At 34.6% G+C, this 14,537-nt stretch overlaps 2 protein-coding genes and 1 long non-coding RNA gene across 4 annotated transcripts; 1 reads left to right on the top strand and 2 right to left on the bottom strand.

Annotated features, from left to right (window-relative positions):
* Positions 1-471: 471 nt before the first annotated feature.
* Positions 472-4,969, bottom strand: LOC117134070. The gene is made up of 2 exons (XR_004458188.1): positions 4,756-4,969; positions 472-4,670 (listed from the first exon to the last, which is right to left on the bottom strand). It is a non-coding gene; the product is annotated as an uncharacterized LOC117134070 (long non-coding RNA).
* Positions 4,970-7,115: 2,146 nt separating this feature from the next.
* Positions 7,116-12,085, top strand: LOC103869519 (putative pentatricopeptide repeat-containing protein At3g18840). Of its 2 annotated transcripts, none has more exons than XM_009147604.3 (3): positions 7,116-10,230; positions 10,343-10,581; positions 10,718-12,085. In XM_009147604.3, the coding sequence occupies exon 1, from the start codon at positions 8,196-8,198 to the stop codon at positions 10,221-10,223; it is 2,028 nt and encodes a 675-aa protein (XP_009145852.1). In that variant the 5' UTR covers positions 7,116-8,195; the 3' UTR covers positions 10,224-10,230; positions 10,343-10,581; positions 10,718-12,085. The 2 variants fall into 2 exon arrangements, with proteins under 2 accessions (XP_009145852.1, XP_009145851.1); XM_009147603.3 differs by having other exon boundaries at positions 10,343-10,586.
* LOC103869518 (probable 1-acyl-sn-glycerol-3-phosphate acyltransferase 5) lies at positions 11,851-13,764 on the bottom strand. The gene is made up of 3 exons (XM_033291647.1): positions 12,699-13,764; positions 12,503-12,633; positions 11,851-12,426 (listed from the first exon to the last, which is right to left on the bottom strand). The coding sequence occupies exons 1-3, from the start codon at positions 13,247-13,249 to the stop codon at positions 11,975-11,977; spliced, it is 1,134 nt and encodes a 377-aa protein (XP_033147538.1). The 5' UTR covers positions 13,250-13,764; the 3' UTR covers positions 11,851-11,974.
* Between the last annotated feature and the right edge of the window lie 773 nt (positions 13,765-14,537).

Below are 14,537 nucleotides of genomic sequence, written 5' to 3'. Positions count from 1 at the left end.
TTAGAAGTCTTTAAAATCTAAAATCTATTTTATTAACATAATATATTTCTTATTCATTTATTATTTTGACGTTACAAAATATTGCTTTATTTTAATTTGTATATTAACTTTTTAATAATTTACTTTCTTTTTAAGTAATTTTAAAATTATCAAGAATATAATATATTTAAAATTATTTATTTATAAATATATCCAAATATGATGTCTCATTTTTATGTGTGTTTGCGTTGAGCATATTTAATTTGTAGTTTGTATATTTAATACCTTGTTGCGTGCCGTTCTATGGTTTTAATAAATGTGTTGTCATATCATTTTTTATTACTACTAACATGATTTTTTAGTGATCAGTGATAATGTATTTTTAACGTTATGTATTTTTTTTATCGTATATTTTCTAACTCTTCATGCTGACACTTTTTTAGAATCATTTTAATTAGATAATATGTTTAAAGATGTAAATAAAATTGTGTATGTTGTAAATCTAGACTTTTTAGTGTAACTGAACACTTTCAGTTATGAAAATTATATTATGATTTTATTTTACTAAATCTTTCTTTCTGTGTATATTTTTTGTTTTATTTTGTATTTTTACAATTTTATTGCCTTATTCTTTAATTGCAGAGAATTGCTATTTTTAATTTTTGTTTCATATACCTTAAAAGTCTTCGGTTGATTTTTGTTTGTTTTCTTTCTCTAATTACAATGTACAGTTTGACTGTTTCTTGTTTTTTTGGATCAAACTACTAATATCATGAGATAGAAAAGCTTAAACTCCAACAATGTAGTGAATATTTGTGCTAGAGAAAACTGATTTAGCCACTAATATAGTGAGATATTATAATATTAGAAGGTATGTAAACTCTTCTCTGTTGTCCTACGCTGGACATAATTAAGTTGTTATCAATTGATTCTATATTTGTGATAACTGGAAATACATCTTTATGTCTTCCTTACATTATCCTTAATTGGTTTATGGTTCGACCATTTCTAATATACTGAGAGTAACATAATATTAGATGTTGATTATCTTCTTCCAATTAGGAATGCACAGAATGAGAGAAATTCAAGGTGATACCACTTTACAATTTTGTCCTCATATCTATATAGAGTTAGTTTATAGATTACTCTATATGTTTCAAAATGTAATCAGTTTTAATTAAAATCTGTAATATTTAAAAGTTATTACTTTAGAAAACTATCATTTAATATATAAATTTAATCAATTACACAGTAATTTACATAATTTAATTGGCCACACAATATCCAATAAATATAAAGTTACATTGAAATATAAAAACAATTTATTTAGTGAAACAAAAAATACTTTTAAACCATTATATTATAAAACAAAGAAAATATTCAAATCATATTGAAACATTCATAAGAATCAGAAAAGCTGAAATCTCAATGTCGATCATTTACGTCGGCCATGCTTTAGACCATCTCCAATGTATTCCTCTATTGTTTTCTCTAAAATAGAGGAATTTCATAATAGAGATGGATTGTCTCCGATACATTTTCCTATTTTCTCTCCTGAAAAAGAATATTCTTGATATATTCTTTTTTAAGTTTACAAATAATATTTTTTATTTCTGAAAGTTGAAAACCAGCCCAATTTATTTTAGTATTTTATAAAATTATGATATTATTTACACTAAATATTTCTTTACAAACTATTATGTAAATAAAAAAATATAATTATATTTATATAAATAATATATTTCACTAAAAAATATTTTCGGTTATAATTGTTTAAGTAAAAAGTTAAAGGATCATTTTGTAAAAACAAATAGAGTAGGTGACATGGCAAAAATATAGTTTCTCATTGGCCGATTATTTTCACCTACGTGGAGACTCTATCTAATATAGCATAGCTAAAATACATTTTAAAATATGCTTGAATGTTCCAAATAATGAACTTATTAAAATATCTACATTAATAAAATATTAAATTGTAATAAATTATGAGTTATTCAAGTTCATGAGTTCAATGTCAAATATTAAACTTTAGATTTTGTGTAAGTAGAGTGAACCATTACCATGGTAAAATAACTGAAACTAATTTTCATATGTAGCTATACATTTTATCCAAAAATATATATGTAGTTTTGTACTTGCAATAGTAGTCAGAAGAAACTTACAAAAACAGAAGTTGTTGTTGAGAGCTTAAGCAGATTTCTATATTCTTTGATTATTGTGTTTTTATCCTTGATCCAACTCCCAAGTGAATGTTACTGGTTAAAGTAATTTCTGACAACTTAAACATGTCAAGAATCATACACACTGGCCATTTCTTATATTTGTTATTGGGTAATTTCATGAGAAAATGCCAAAAAGGTCAATACGCCTATTACATTAACATCATAGTATATTTTCTTATTCCGTTTTCTAACTACCTAGAATTAAAAACTACTTTTTTTTTGCTGAATAGTAGCTAGAAAAACCTTATATAGGCTGAATAAGCTGAAGGTTATCTGCCATGTACTTATGCCAAGCTATCAAGAAAAATATGTGAAACTTTGGTAGATAAACCACAAACTATCAAAAGAAGGTCGTATATAATTCTGCAGAATATGTTTATTTGCTATGTTTAGAAGAGGGGGAATCTTGTATGTAATTACTATTACTGAATTGTCATTTCCTAAAGACAACCTTTGAATACATCCCAAAACTATAAGACTGATAATTTCTTTGTTAGCCAAGTGAAACCCATTCTAGTTGTAGATTTCTAGCATAAGAGAAATTCAAGTACATTTATAAGAGGAAACACATAAAAGAAGAAATAATAATAATTACATGAATGATGAATCCAGACAAACCAAACAACAGTACTTGTCGTTGAACAAACATTATTTTTCTTATAAACTCCAAGTCTCCAACAATTGCATACAGAAAAAAAGTCATGAGAAAAACGCTCTACAAAGTTTCAAAATTTTCTGGTTGACTCTTTTCTTTCTGTAAACATCAAAGATGTCTCCACCTCGAGCTTGTACAACGTGTTTTTTGGTTGCTTGGAAGTAACAGCAATCCTCTTCGTCCACCAGCTCAAAATTCAGATTATACTTTGTCACTGAATTTGTTGTTTTGATTCTTATGCGATGGCATCAGATCATATGGTGCCTTTTAAATAACCAAGATGGTCACTAAACTGAGAAGTACCTTCTGATTTTAGAGCAGAGGCTTCCCAGTTAACACACCGGGTAAACTGTAAATCTCTGGGGATTCAGGGTGACTTTCACCGCAAGAAACAAAGTCGTGAACTTCGTTTCCATTGAACTGCACACTATTTCCTTCTCCATTTGCCTTTCCTTCATCAAAACCCTCTGTCCAACCGCCTCTTCTAACAACCCAAAAGAAGAATAAGTATTAGACATGAGCACATAACCACAAGTGTCATCTGGATCCAGGTTCATCAAACATTTTACTGCTTGCTGAGCAACCTCAACTTTTCCTGCAAGCACAAAGAAAAGAACTCCATATAATAGTGTCTTCTTACACCATTATGGTCATTATTACTCTCTTCTTGAAACTCTTTACTTTTTGGACCCCAACACAATGGTTTTGTGATTCCTGAGCTTAATTCTTTAAATTCTCAGCTTTGCTCTCTGCTTCTCCAAGCTTTGACTGCGTCTTATAGGCTTGATTACCAACTAATGCTAGCTTAATCAAATCAAATATGGCCGTTAAATACGCATCAATATCTATTTTGTTGACTGTGACTATGATTTGCTCCACACCAAAAGCTATAAGAACCCGTGTATGCTCCTTGTCTGCCCTTTCAAATTATCTAAGCCCGCTTCAAAAGCACCAATAGTTGCATCTATGACCAGAATCACAGCAAGTTCGGAACCATGAGCTAGGTATAATACTGAACTCCTAAAAGTACACCACCACAGTTCTGTTGAAGGAGTGTGTTCAATTTATTTTTAAAATTTGACCGAATAAGTGAAAATCAAAGCAACAAAATGTTTGATGAGGGCTTACGGGGAAATGAGAAAATGGACTACAACTCGAGTAGTTGCGGTGACGTTGTTGAGAGCCGAGCCTTGGACAGACTGTATGTGGCCTACAACATCTACAAATAAATAAACTGGTTTGAAATGGTAACAACAACAACCAAAGCTCTCTGGTGCAAAAAAATAAGCTTCTTCATTCCCAAGAACCTATGCATCCACGCTAGCCTTAGAACCAGTTACAATATTCCACGGATAAAACTACAATTCAGACCCAAAAGAAACAAAGGAAGAAAAAAATAGATGAACTCCAAGCATTTAGATGGGACTTACTTCTCTCTCAGGCTTGGGAACACAACATTTGACTAAGCATCATTTGTTTATGGTCCTCAGCTTCCTTATACATATGTTCCAGTCAGAGAATAGATTAGTTCCAAAATGGGGAATCAAATCAATTTCCTTCAACTAATAGACACACACACTTTTTAGCATCTTCTGGTTCTCTGTCTTGATCTGGATTCTACATTGATGAATGCCATGAATCCCCCTTCTAATTAGGTTAGTTCAAGATGAGGCAAAAATATTTTAAAATGAAAAATTTCCCAATTGAAAAAGATAAAACCGGCATAAGTGAAGGTTACAAAAAAATATAGTACCATGTCGAGCCATGAGCTCTTGCTTTCTGCTATGTCTAGTAGCTTCTGTTTAGGGATCAGCCTACACAGAAGAAATATAAGAGACATATTAATAAAACATCAAATTGCAAACATCGTGTTTTCAAATAAAACCCAGCTATTGTTACCATGTTTCCATGTCAGGATCTATGCGGCAGAAGGATCCACTGTTGATTGCTTCGGTAGTCCATGACGCTAGCGCTGAGGGGATCTGGCCGATATTGACAGTATATACTTCTAGATCTAGAAAATGGAAAGGCTTGGTTCAGATTTAGACTGAACTATTGATTTCAAAATTCACTATACCTTTGGCGGGTGGATTTGTAGCCGGAGCTTTTACCAGATCTTCACTACCTTTTGAAAATGGCTTCCTAAGTTCACATGAACTGAAATGAAAATCACCAGAACTCCACTTGTACGGCGTCGTAGTAGCTTAACTAAACAACCAACATAAACATCCCTCTGTCTTTAAAAAGGACTCTTAGAAACTGGTACGTGAAAAATACATCAAAAATATCTTCAAATATTATGGAAACGACTATACCATTATAAACATACACAAAAGGAGCCAGAATAGACTAAAGGCAAGGAATCTGGAGCCGCTGTGAAAAGAAATTGAATTTGTCAGGATATAGAGAGAAAGCAGTTGAAACAAAAAGATGAAACAGATAAATCCAAGGAAACATACGATGGGCTCTTCATATTCTTTTGAACTTATGTATTCGACATGGCTGGCTGAGGACGTTTAAATTCTCTTTCAAGCTTCGGTAAAGAATAAAAACTCTAACATGGTGTGAGATTGTTGAAATACAATGCAAGAGGAGACTTGCCGGAGGATTGAACTGATTTCATGGCCATCGATCCAAGTTGTTGAATATGATTCCATGAAAGCTTTGACGACGGGTTTATATAAGAGCAAGAGAGGAAGGTGGAAGGAGCATAAATGAATAATTAAGAGTGGGTTGCGAGTAAAACGGTCAGGATTGGAGGAATTTGGAACGATGAAGACATATGAATTCATCGACTCAGCCTCGGCTGTTTTAGGGTTTCTTTCGAATTGGGTTTATGGGCCAACTACTTCAATTTACGGATCAAGCAAAAAGCAGCACAACACCAGTGTGACGTGGACAAATAAACTCACCCTATTTGCTGATTTAAAATGAGGACGTGGATAGCTTCTCTACTCCTCATATAACCCTTTTAGTATTAGTTAGATTCTTAAGGCGCAGATTTTATATATAGAGTTCTCATAAAAATCTAAAAAAATCTCACACTTCTCAGTTCTAGAGAACCTCATATTATCTCACAGAATATATATTTATATCGTAATGTAATTTTATTAAACAGAAATTTTTTTTTTTTTAAAAACTAAGCTAGTCACATAGTGACATTTGGAAGTAAAATATCTTATGATTTTTTTTATTTTTCATATAAAAAGAGCTTCATCCTTAAAGTATCTTCATTGGTGTTTTTGAACCAAATAATATTAATATTTAATTAAATCAAAATACTTTAAAATGTGAAACTATTTATTAACAGGCAGATGCCAAAAGAAATTGTAAAAATATTTTTTTCTAGAAAAGACTAATTTTTCAAAGTTTCTTTCCTACTTTTTCCTTTATTATAATTGCTAAAATCCATATAAATCTAATAATAATGGGCTTCAGTTTTTGCACTCGTTATAGAACACCAAAGTATAATGAAGGCCTGAGCGTTCGAGTCTTTGGGTCGGGTTCGGACCAGTTTTTTTGGGTCCGAGTCTTTTCGGGTCTTAAATATTTAGATTTAATTAGATATTTAGAAATTTTCGGGTCCAGATTAAAATGTCCAGTTATACTATAATCTTACCCATCATACACATTGCACTTAGGGATGTCGGGGAAAAAACCTATCATATCTAAACCCGGAAAAATCCCGTCCATAATAAATTCTAGTATCCTACTATGAAAAACCTGAATAAAACCTAAACCATTAGGACAACTCAAAATCAACCCTCTAATTTTAGGGTTATTTGCGGGCATCCAAATACTCTGTTACAGTTTGTTATTTTTTTCGAAACAACAGTTTGTTAATTTTATTTTAAATTATATACATGAGAAAACCAATTTTATTTATTTATGATGGAAAACATGATTTTATGTTTTTGGTAGGAAAAAAAATCTGCGCTAGTTTCTTATGAGAAAAAGCGTCTACTCCGTCCCATTCACAACTGGAGTATGGGAAATCACAGAACTACTTTTTGTGGATTGTAAATATATACTCCCTCCGTTTTTTAATATAAGTCGTTTTACAGCTATGCACGTAGATTAAGAAAACCATTAATTTCTTATATTTTCTAAACAAAAACATCATTAATTATTTACCTAACCACAATTCAACCAATAGAAAAATAGAAGATATATTACTATTGGTCATACAACATTAATTATTAATAAATTTTACATAGAAAACCGAAAACAACATATAATTTGGAACAAAAAAGTTTCTCTAAAACGACTTATAATAAAAAACGGAGGGAGTATATGGGAAAGTTCTTGTCCAAAACAATATCATTACATATAAGGAGACATGTGGCATGTGCTGTACGTTGAAAGCTCCTACTTAAACTAAGCTATGGGTGGATTTGTGGACCAGTTATAATTAGTTGTGGTTTTGTCTAGTATATATGTTCACAAAGTAAACTTATATATATATACATAAAGTTTTTTTTGTTAGATTCGACATGAATCATGTGTATGCATGCTTATCATTGTGAACAAACGATTGTATTCATTGATTGCGGATCATTTATAGTTTGACCGTCGTCTATGTATATTAATGTTTGTAGCCGATTCAAGCAGCAGGCGACAAGTTTCATGACTACTGTATATGTATACTACTTACCAATTAAAATTTGAATTGAACAGATAATAAATGGGATACATATATATACGTAGGCTGTAGCAATCAAATGAAGCTACATATACATAAATCAATATCATACCTTCAAACGGTTGACCCATATATAAGAACCAATAAAATGGCAAAAGTTGTAAGATAATGATAATCTGAAAGTAAAGGCATTTTGGTTGAACGGTCATCTCTATAAAAAAAGATCGTAAAGTGGGTATATACTATATACATTTGAATATAAATTGAGGATGCCCTGTCTAACTAACTGTCTTCGAAAAGTTTTTTTTTTCTTTTTCAATATAGGTTACAAAAGTGGTATGAACACTTGAATATGCTTAAAGTAAACCATGATTTTCACGCGACTCGTAAGCATGATATACGAATTAAATTATATAACCGAGTTTGAACGAAATAAATATATAATATATCTCCTTATGGATAAATTTTTTGAAAATTTTGAGTATCAAGAAAAACTTTGATATAAAAAAGAGTAAACATATAAAAAAAGATTAGGTCATCAGTTTACTAACGGGCTTGGACCTTAAAGCCCAGCTATAGAGACGAGTTGTTTGCTCTCTCCGACGGCCTCTCTCTATGCTCTGCATCAGCGCGTGACGTCACGCTCCGCCTAGGGTGACTTCATGCTGAAATCTTTGAATCTTGTCTGAAGCTTAGCATGAATTCCGTAAAACACGGGTTTTTGCATCACTCGCGTTCCATTAAAGCTGGTTTAGCCTTGACAACAATCTCCTCGAACCATCTCGTTAATATCTACTCAAGACATGGCTTATTACAGGAAGCTCGGAAGGTGTTCGACGAAATGCCTGAGAGAAACGTTTACTCATGGAACGCTATGATCTCGGCCTACGTAAAGTCCAACGATTTGAAAGAAGCGAATAAACTGTTCAGAACGGTTAATTCTAAACGAGATTTGGTAACCTATAACACTCTGCTTTCAGGGTTTGCCAAAACTGATGGGTGTGAGAGTGAAGCCATTGAGATGTTTGGTGAGATGCGAAGGAAAGAAGAGGATGGGAATTGGGTTGATGATTTCACTCTCACCATAATGCTCAAACTCTCTGCGAAGCTAACCAACGCGTTTTATGGTGAGCAGTTGCATGGCGTTATGGTGAAAACAGGGAATGATGCAAGCAAGTTTGCCGTGAGCTCTCTCGTTCACATGTACTCGAAGTGTGGGAAGTTCAAGGAAGTTTGTAATGTCTTTGATGGATCGTGTGTTGAGGTTATTGATGGTGTGGCTAAGAACGCGATGGTTGCTGCTTATTGTAGAGAAGGTGACATTGACAGAGCTTTGAGTATATTCTGGAGGAATCCAGAACTGAATAATATAGTTTCTTGGAATACATTGATTTGGGGATATGCGGAGAATGGATTTGATGAAGAAGCTTTGAAGATGGCTGTTAGTATGGAGGAAAGTGGGTTGAAATGGGATGAACACACAACCGCGGCTGTACTAAATGTTGTGAGTAGTTTGAAGAGCTTGAAGATTGGAAAGGAAGTGCATGGTCGGGTGGTGAAGATCGGATCATATTCTAATAAGTTTATAAGCAATGGGATTGTTGATGTTTACTGTAAGTGTGGAGATATGAAGTATGCAGAGTCTGTCCATTTGTTATATGGTTTTGGCGACTTGTATTCAACTTCTTCGATGATTGTGGGTTACTCGTCTCAGGGCAAGATGGTGGAAGCGAAGAGGTTGTTTGATTCTTTCTCCGAGAAGAATCTAGTGGTGTGGAGTGCAATGTTCTTGGGATATCTCAAAGTATGTCAACCTGATTATGTCCTTGAACTTGCACGTGAGTTTATAGCCAAGGAGAACAAAGTTACTGATTCTTCGGTCATGGTTAGCATCCTTGGTGCATGCTCTTTACAAGCTTCAATCGAACCGGGGAAGGAGATTCACGGTCACAGCTTGAGAACGGGGATTTTAATGGATAAGAAACTTGTGACTGCTTTTGTTGACATGTATTCAAAATGCGGGAACGTTGAGTATGCTGCAAAGGTCTTTGATAGTAGCTTCGAGAGAGATACAGTTATGTACAACGCTATGATATCTGGTTATGCTCATCATGGACATGACGAAAACTCTTTCCAGCTCTTTGAAGATATGACTGAAGCTGGACTCAAGCCGGATGAGATCACGTTTATAGCGCTCCTATCAGCTTGTCGTCACCGTGGCTTAGTTCTAGAGGGTGAGAAGTACTTCAAGTCGATGACAGAGGTTTGCAATATATCCCCCGAGGTTGGTCACTATACCTGCATGATAGATTTGTACGGAAAGACCAATAGATTAGACGAAGCCATAGAACTAATGAAAGGTATTGATGAATCTGAAGAAGATGCTGTTATTCTTGGAGCGTTTTTAAATGCTTGTAACTTGAACAAGAGTACAGAGCTTGTGAAGGAAGTGGAAGAGAAACTGTTAGACATTGATGGATGTAACGGGTCTCGGTATATTCACCTTGCTAACTCTTATGCCTCGTCTGGTAGATGGGATGAGATGAGACAGATACGGAATCGTATGAGAGGGAAGGAGCTGGGAAAGTTTTATGGGTGCAGCTGGGCATATATTGATAATCAACTTCATATGTTTAGGTCCTCTGATAGTTCGCATTTCAGAACTGAAGCTATATATTCTATGCTACATTTTGTGACTAAGGATTCGACTGAAATGATTGCTTAAGAAAGAGGTATCAATTTTTTGTACATTATTATAGAATACTCAGAGGACTTGAGGTCCATGTTCTCTGTTTGTTTTTGTGTAGTTTCACTGATTTTTAGTACTTGGATTCTTTTTCGCAGATAGCTTTCTCAGTGTTCTTCTCATCATCAGTGATTGTTGGTCATCACTGTTTTGAGTGTCCACATTTTGTTTTACTTGCCTCTGTTGGATGATCGCTCTTTTGAAGCTGTTGCATCAGCCAGAAGATTCAGAAGCAAGAAACCTAAGCTTTCTTATCCAAAGTGGTTGTATAAAACTTCCTCCATTGATGGAATCATGGAAGGGCATGTTAAGTCTTAACTTAGCTCACCCATACAAGGTCATGTGAGTGCTAATGGAACCTCTGTTTTGTTTTCATTACTCATTGTGCCGTTTAACATGTTCTAGAGCTGAATGTATGTTTCCTTTTTGCAATCACTCTTACTAATACTTTTTTTTGTTTTACTATTTTGAAGAAATCAAGCAACACAATACAATGGAGTTAAGACAACAACTGAAACAACATCACACACCAACACAGAACAACAACGGCAACAGAAACAGTACAAGAACAATGGATTCATAAAAGAAAATCAAAACACAAAGCGAAACCTTCGAAAAGGAAACCTGTCTTAGCAAGTTGCACCAGATAATCCACACTTCTCCGGGAGTTTAGAAGCGAGGTCGAGGTCGATCGAACTGAGAAAAGGATTGGTTTTGGTTTTCTGCTTGCAGAGACACTGGAAGTCAGCCTTAGACAGGGCAGTGCAGCAAGGGCCCTTGGGATCAATCGCGGAGGTCACTGGGTTCTTACTCTGCACATAGGGCTTGCAAGAGTACAGATCAGAAACGCTCATACCACAGAACTCTCCCGTTGCTGCCGTGAGTGTCAAGGCAAGAACCAAGGTAATAACGACAAGCTTAGTGTTTGGCTCCATTGCTTTGAGTATTTTGAGAGATTGTTTTGCAACTACTTGATGGTTTGCTATTTCTTAGCTTAGGATAGGCTAGGCTACCTGCTTCAAATGGTTTATATAGAGAGGATAGGCACGTTACTGGTGAGATTAGATCTATAAAATTATCATAATAACATGAAAACATGGGTCCCTAGCATCATATAAGACAATAATCTTGTGACTAATCTCATGTGCATATCTATTTAAGCGCATATGTAGGGGAATATCGAATGTATGAGATGGTCTATACTATACATGTAGATGTAGTGTAATCGATATTCTTTTGTTGTCTTATGATACTTTAAATATAATATAAAGTAAGAGCACCCGTGAGACAGTGGCATTACTTTCGTTCCAATGTGCTAACTTGTCACGGGCCTTCTTTGGTGTCCTCAAACTTTATTGGGGACTCAAATTTAATTGCTTTCATATGCAACTTCTTGTACTTTTGATATATCTTGGACGTATTATCCTATCCCAATTTGACAATTTTTTATTGAGAATAAACGATATTTTATTCTGCTTCTGGTGAAACTGTAGTGCTTCTGTGAGTTAAGTAGCAGTCAAAGGTGTCTTATGGTTGTATTTTTGTGGTCTGTACCTGCCAAGCTGTGAGCTAACATGTGTAGATGAATCAATGAAGACATATAAGATGGAGTAAAAGTTCATTTATTGCAGCTTGAGTTCACATTTCACATGTAGAAATTGGATAGAGTCTTAACCTCAAAATATATACTAAAAGAAAAACATTATTCCATCATGCGAAATGGCATAACATTAAAAGTTCATTTTTTTACTAATTTGAAAGCTTTTCTTTGCAGTCTCAACAAGTGGCGCAGGACGAAGATTGAAATGAGTAGCATAGGTCAAGTAGGCACAGACCAAAGAGACATAGATCTTGAACCAGATCATCGACGAGAAGAAGGTGAGATGCGTACAGATGATCGTGAACACAATCACCGCCAAGCAGTTTATGAGTTGCTTTATTGTGCTGAACTCTTTTTCTGTTCCTTCGTTAGGGAAATGGCCACGAGAGTAGAACTCACTGAGCAGCTGGTCTTTGAGCTGGAATGTGTTCATTAACCAAGCATTGATTTCCTTTTCCTGATTCGGGATTTGGTTTTGGCTGATACGACGGATGTGGATGTGAACTTCTGATGGTTCAGTACCGTAGACATTGTCTAAGAAAGATGGACAACGGGTTTTGTAACCGATGGTCACATCATAAACTACAACAAGTGCAAATAGTTGCAAAAGAGTTTGGTTAAATCACTGATGCAAACCAGCAAAAGTATATAAACAAACCTGCATCAAGTGAGGAATCCAATTCTTCCAAGCAGGAGACAAAACCTTTTGTCTTGGGAAGCAACACATTGTTCAGTTCTGGAAGGCCATTCTCAGCTGCAAACTTCTTGCTCCTTTCGCATTTAGCCTCTCTGCATGGTAAAAATGCTTTTAACCAAAAGGTTTCTAAAGAAGTCCAAAGAAGAGGGGAACTTACGTGTAATCTGTGCCCTCGGGGAAAAGACCAAGCCATAAACCATCTCGAGGATCCTTGAAACTGGAAACCATCTGCCTCAAGTTTGCTTCATCTACTTTCCATTTCCGCTCAACGGGGATAAACTCAAAGAGGTGAAACGCCCAACCGAACAGAGGCAACTTCATCAGACTGCTCTTAAGGACATACTTCATATTCCCAATCTGACCTTTACGCAGTGCAAGATCCCAGAAGTACATCCAGTCAACCTCTGTTCGGTGATTGGCAATGAGCAACACTCGTGACTCACAAGGAACCTTGTCCCCAGAGAAGATAACTTTGGTTCTGTTGATCTTCTCAAAGAGGAAAGGCCACAAGGCGAGCCAGGAGCCAAAGAAGAAAGAAACACATTTACGGCTGTAGTGTAAGCTGAAAAGCCTCATCACTACAGCTGATATGAACCCCCAGAAAATCAACATCATAAAAGCTGTTGAAACCAACACCATCAGACATATGATACCTCTTAACATTCTTATCAGAGACATGTTATTAGAGTTTGTAAGTTTCTTTTCCATTTTGTGACACCTTATAAAGATAATCTATATATACCCCTCCTGTTGTGTGTGTTCTTGATTCAATAAATAGTGAATTTCACCAGTCTGGTGTTACCATAGTCACCATTAGAGATCATATGGTGATAACATCAGAACAGAGTTCTTGGCACAGAACATACTCACCTGCAGTTATATGATCAAAGACTTTAGGAAAATGTTTTAGGATGATAAAGAATTTAAGCACTTGACATAACACAATATATTAATCAAAAGAGAAGCAAACTATGGAAAAAATGTCTTGAATTTTTTTAAAAAAGACTCGAAGCTGAGAAATCCTTAATGTTTAATTACTTAACACACTAAGGGTTGAGAGATTAATTAATAGATTGAAAAAAAAAACTAAGAATCTGACTTATAGCTGGATTTAAAATAAAAAAGAAAGAAGCTTTATTTTTAGAAGCATCTCGTATATTATATACACTGTAAAAAAAAGAAAAAAAAACTTCCGACCATGATAGCTCAAAACTCAGGAAGGAATTAAAAAAAAAACAATCAGACAAGAGAACATTACAAGCTTACAAAAAAAAAATCAGAATACAATGCAAGTTGTAATCCACCTATCAAGATTTTTATATATTTTCAGAAAGTTTGCTGGAAAGGAGATAGAAGAAGAAGACAGCTTACCACCTATCGTGAAGCTTGGGGGGTTTTATAAACAGTGGAGAAAGGTGTATTAATGGCCGAGAGAAAAGATCACCAAGGAGTCAAGGGACTACGACCGGTTTTGAAAAAGGGCTCGGAGGTGGTTGTTAATTACGGCTTATGCCACCACTCTCGTACAAAGAACCCAACAACGGAAGGTGCGGAAATTTAAACTACTGTCCGCTCCTCTTTCGCTAATATTAGATTCTACCACGTCACCGTCCTTGTTTGTTCATCCTTTTTTAATACTAGCTAGCTTTTGAATGTTGTGTTTTCTTCGTTTTTTTTTTGCTTGTTGGTTTTTCGTTTGGTGTTTGTTACCTTCTACTTTTAAATTTGATTACCATTAAATAATGTTAACTCGTAGATTGTGAGTCTTCCATTCTCGTTTGGCTTAAAAAGCTTCATACTACTAATTTAATGGCTTAGTTTTGGCATTCAAGGTGATATAATAAGTTATGACGCCTAAATAATTCGGTGGTCTTTTTCATTGGTTTTCTTATGTGGCACAAAATGAAAAGTTTTGAAATAATAAAATTTCTTTAAGAAAATACATTATCATATATATATATTATATTTGCAAATTATTGGATCATATTGAGATTGG

This window comes from Brassica rapa, chromosome A05, assembly GCF_000309985.2.
Source record: "Brassica rapa cultivar Chiifu-401-42 chromosome A05, CAAS_Brap_v3.01, whole genome shotgun sequence".
Lineage (NCBI taxonomy): Eukaryota > Viridiplantae > Streptophyta > Magnoliopsida > Brassicales > Brassicaceae > Brassica > Brassica rapa.
This window is presented reverse-complemented; position numbering and strand designations above follow the sequence as displayed.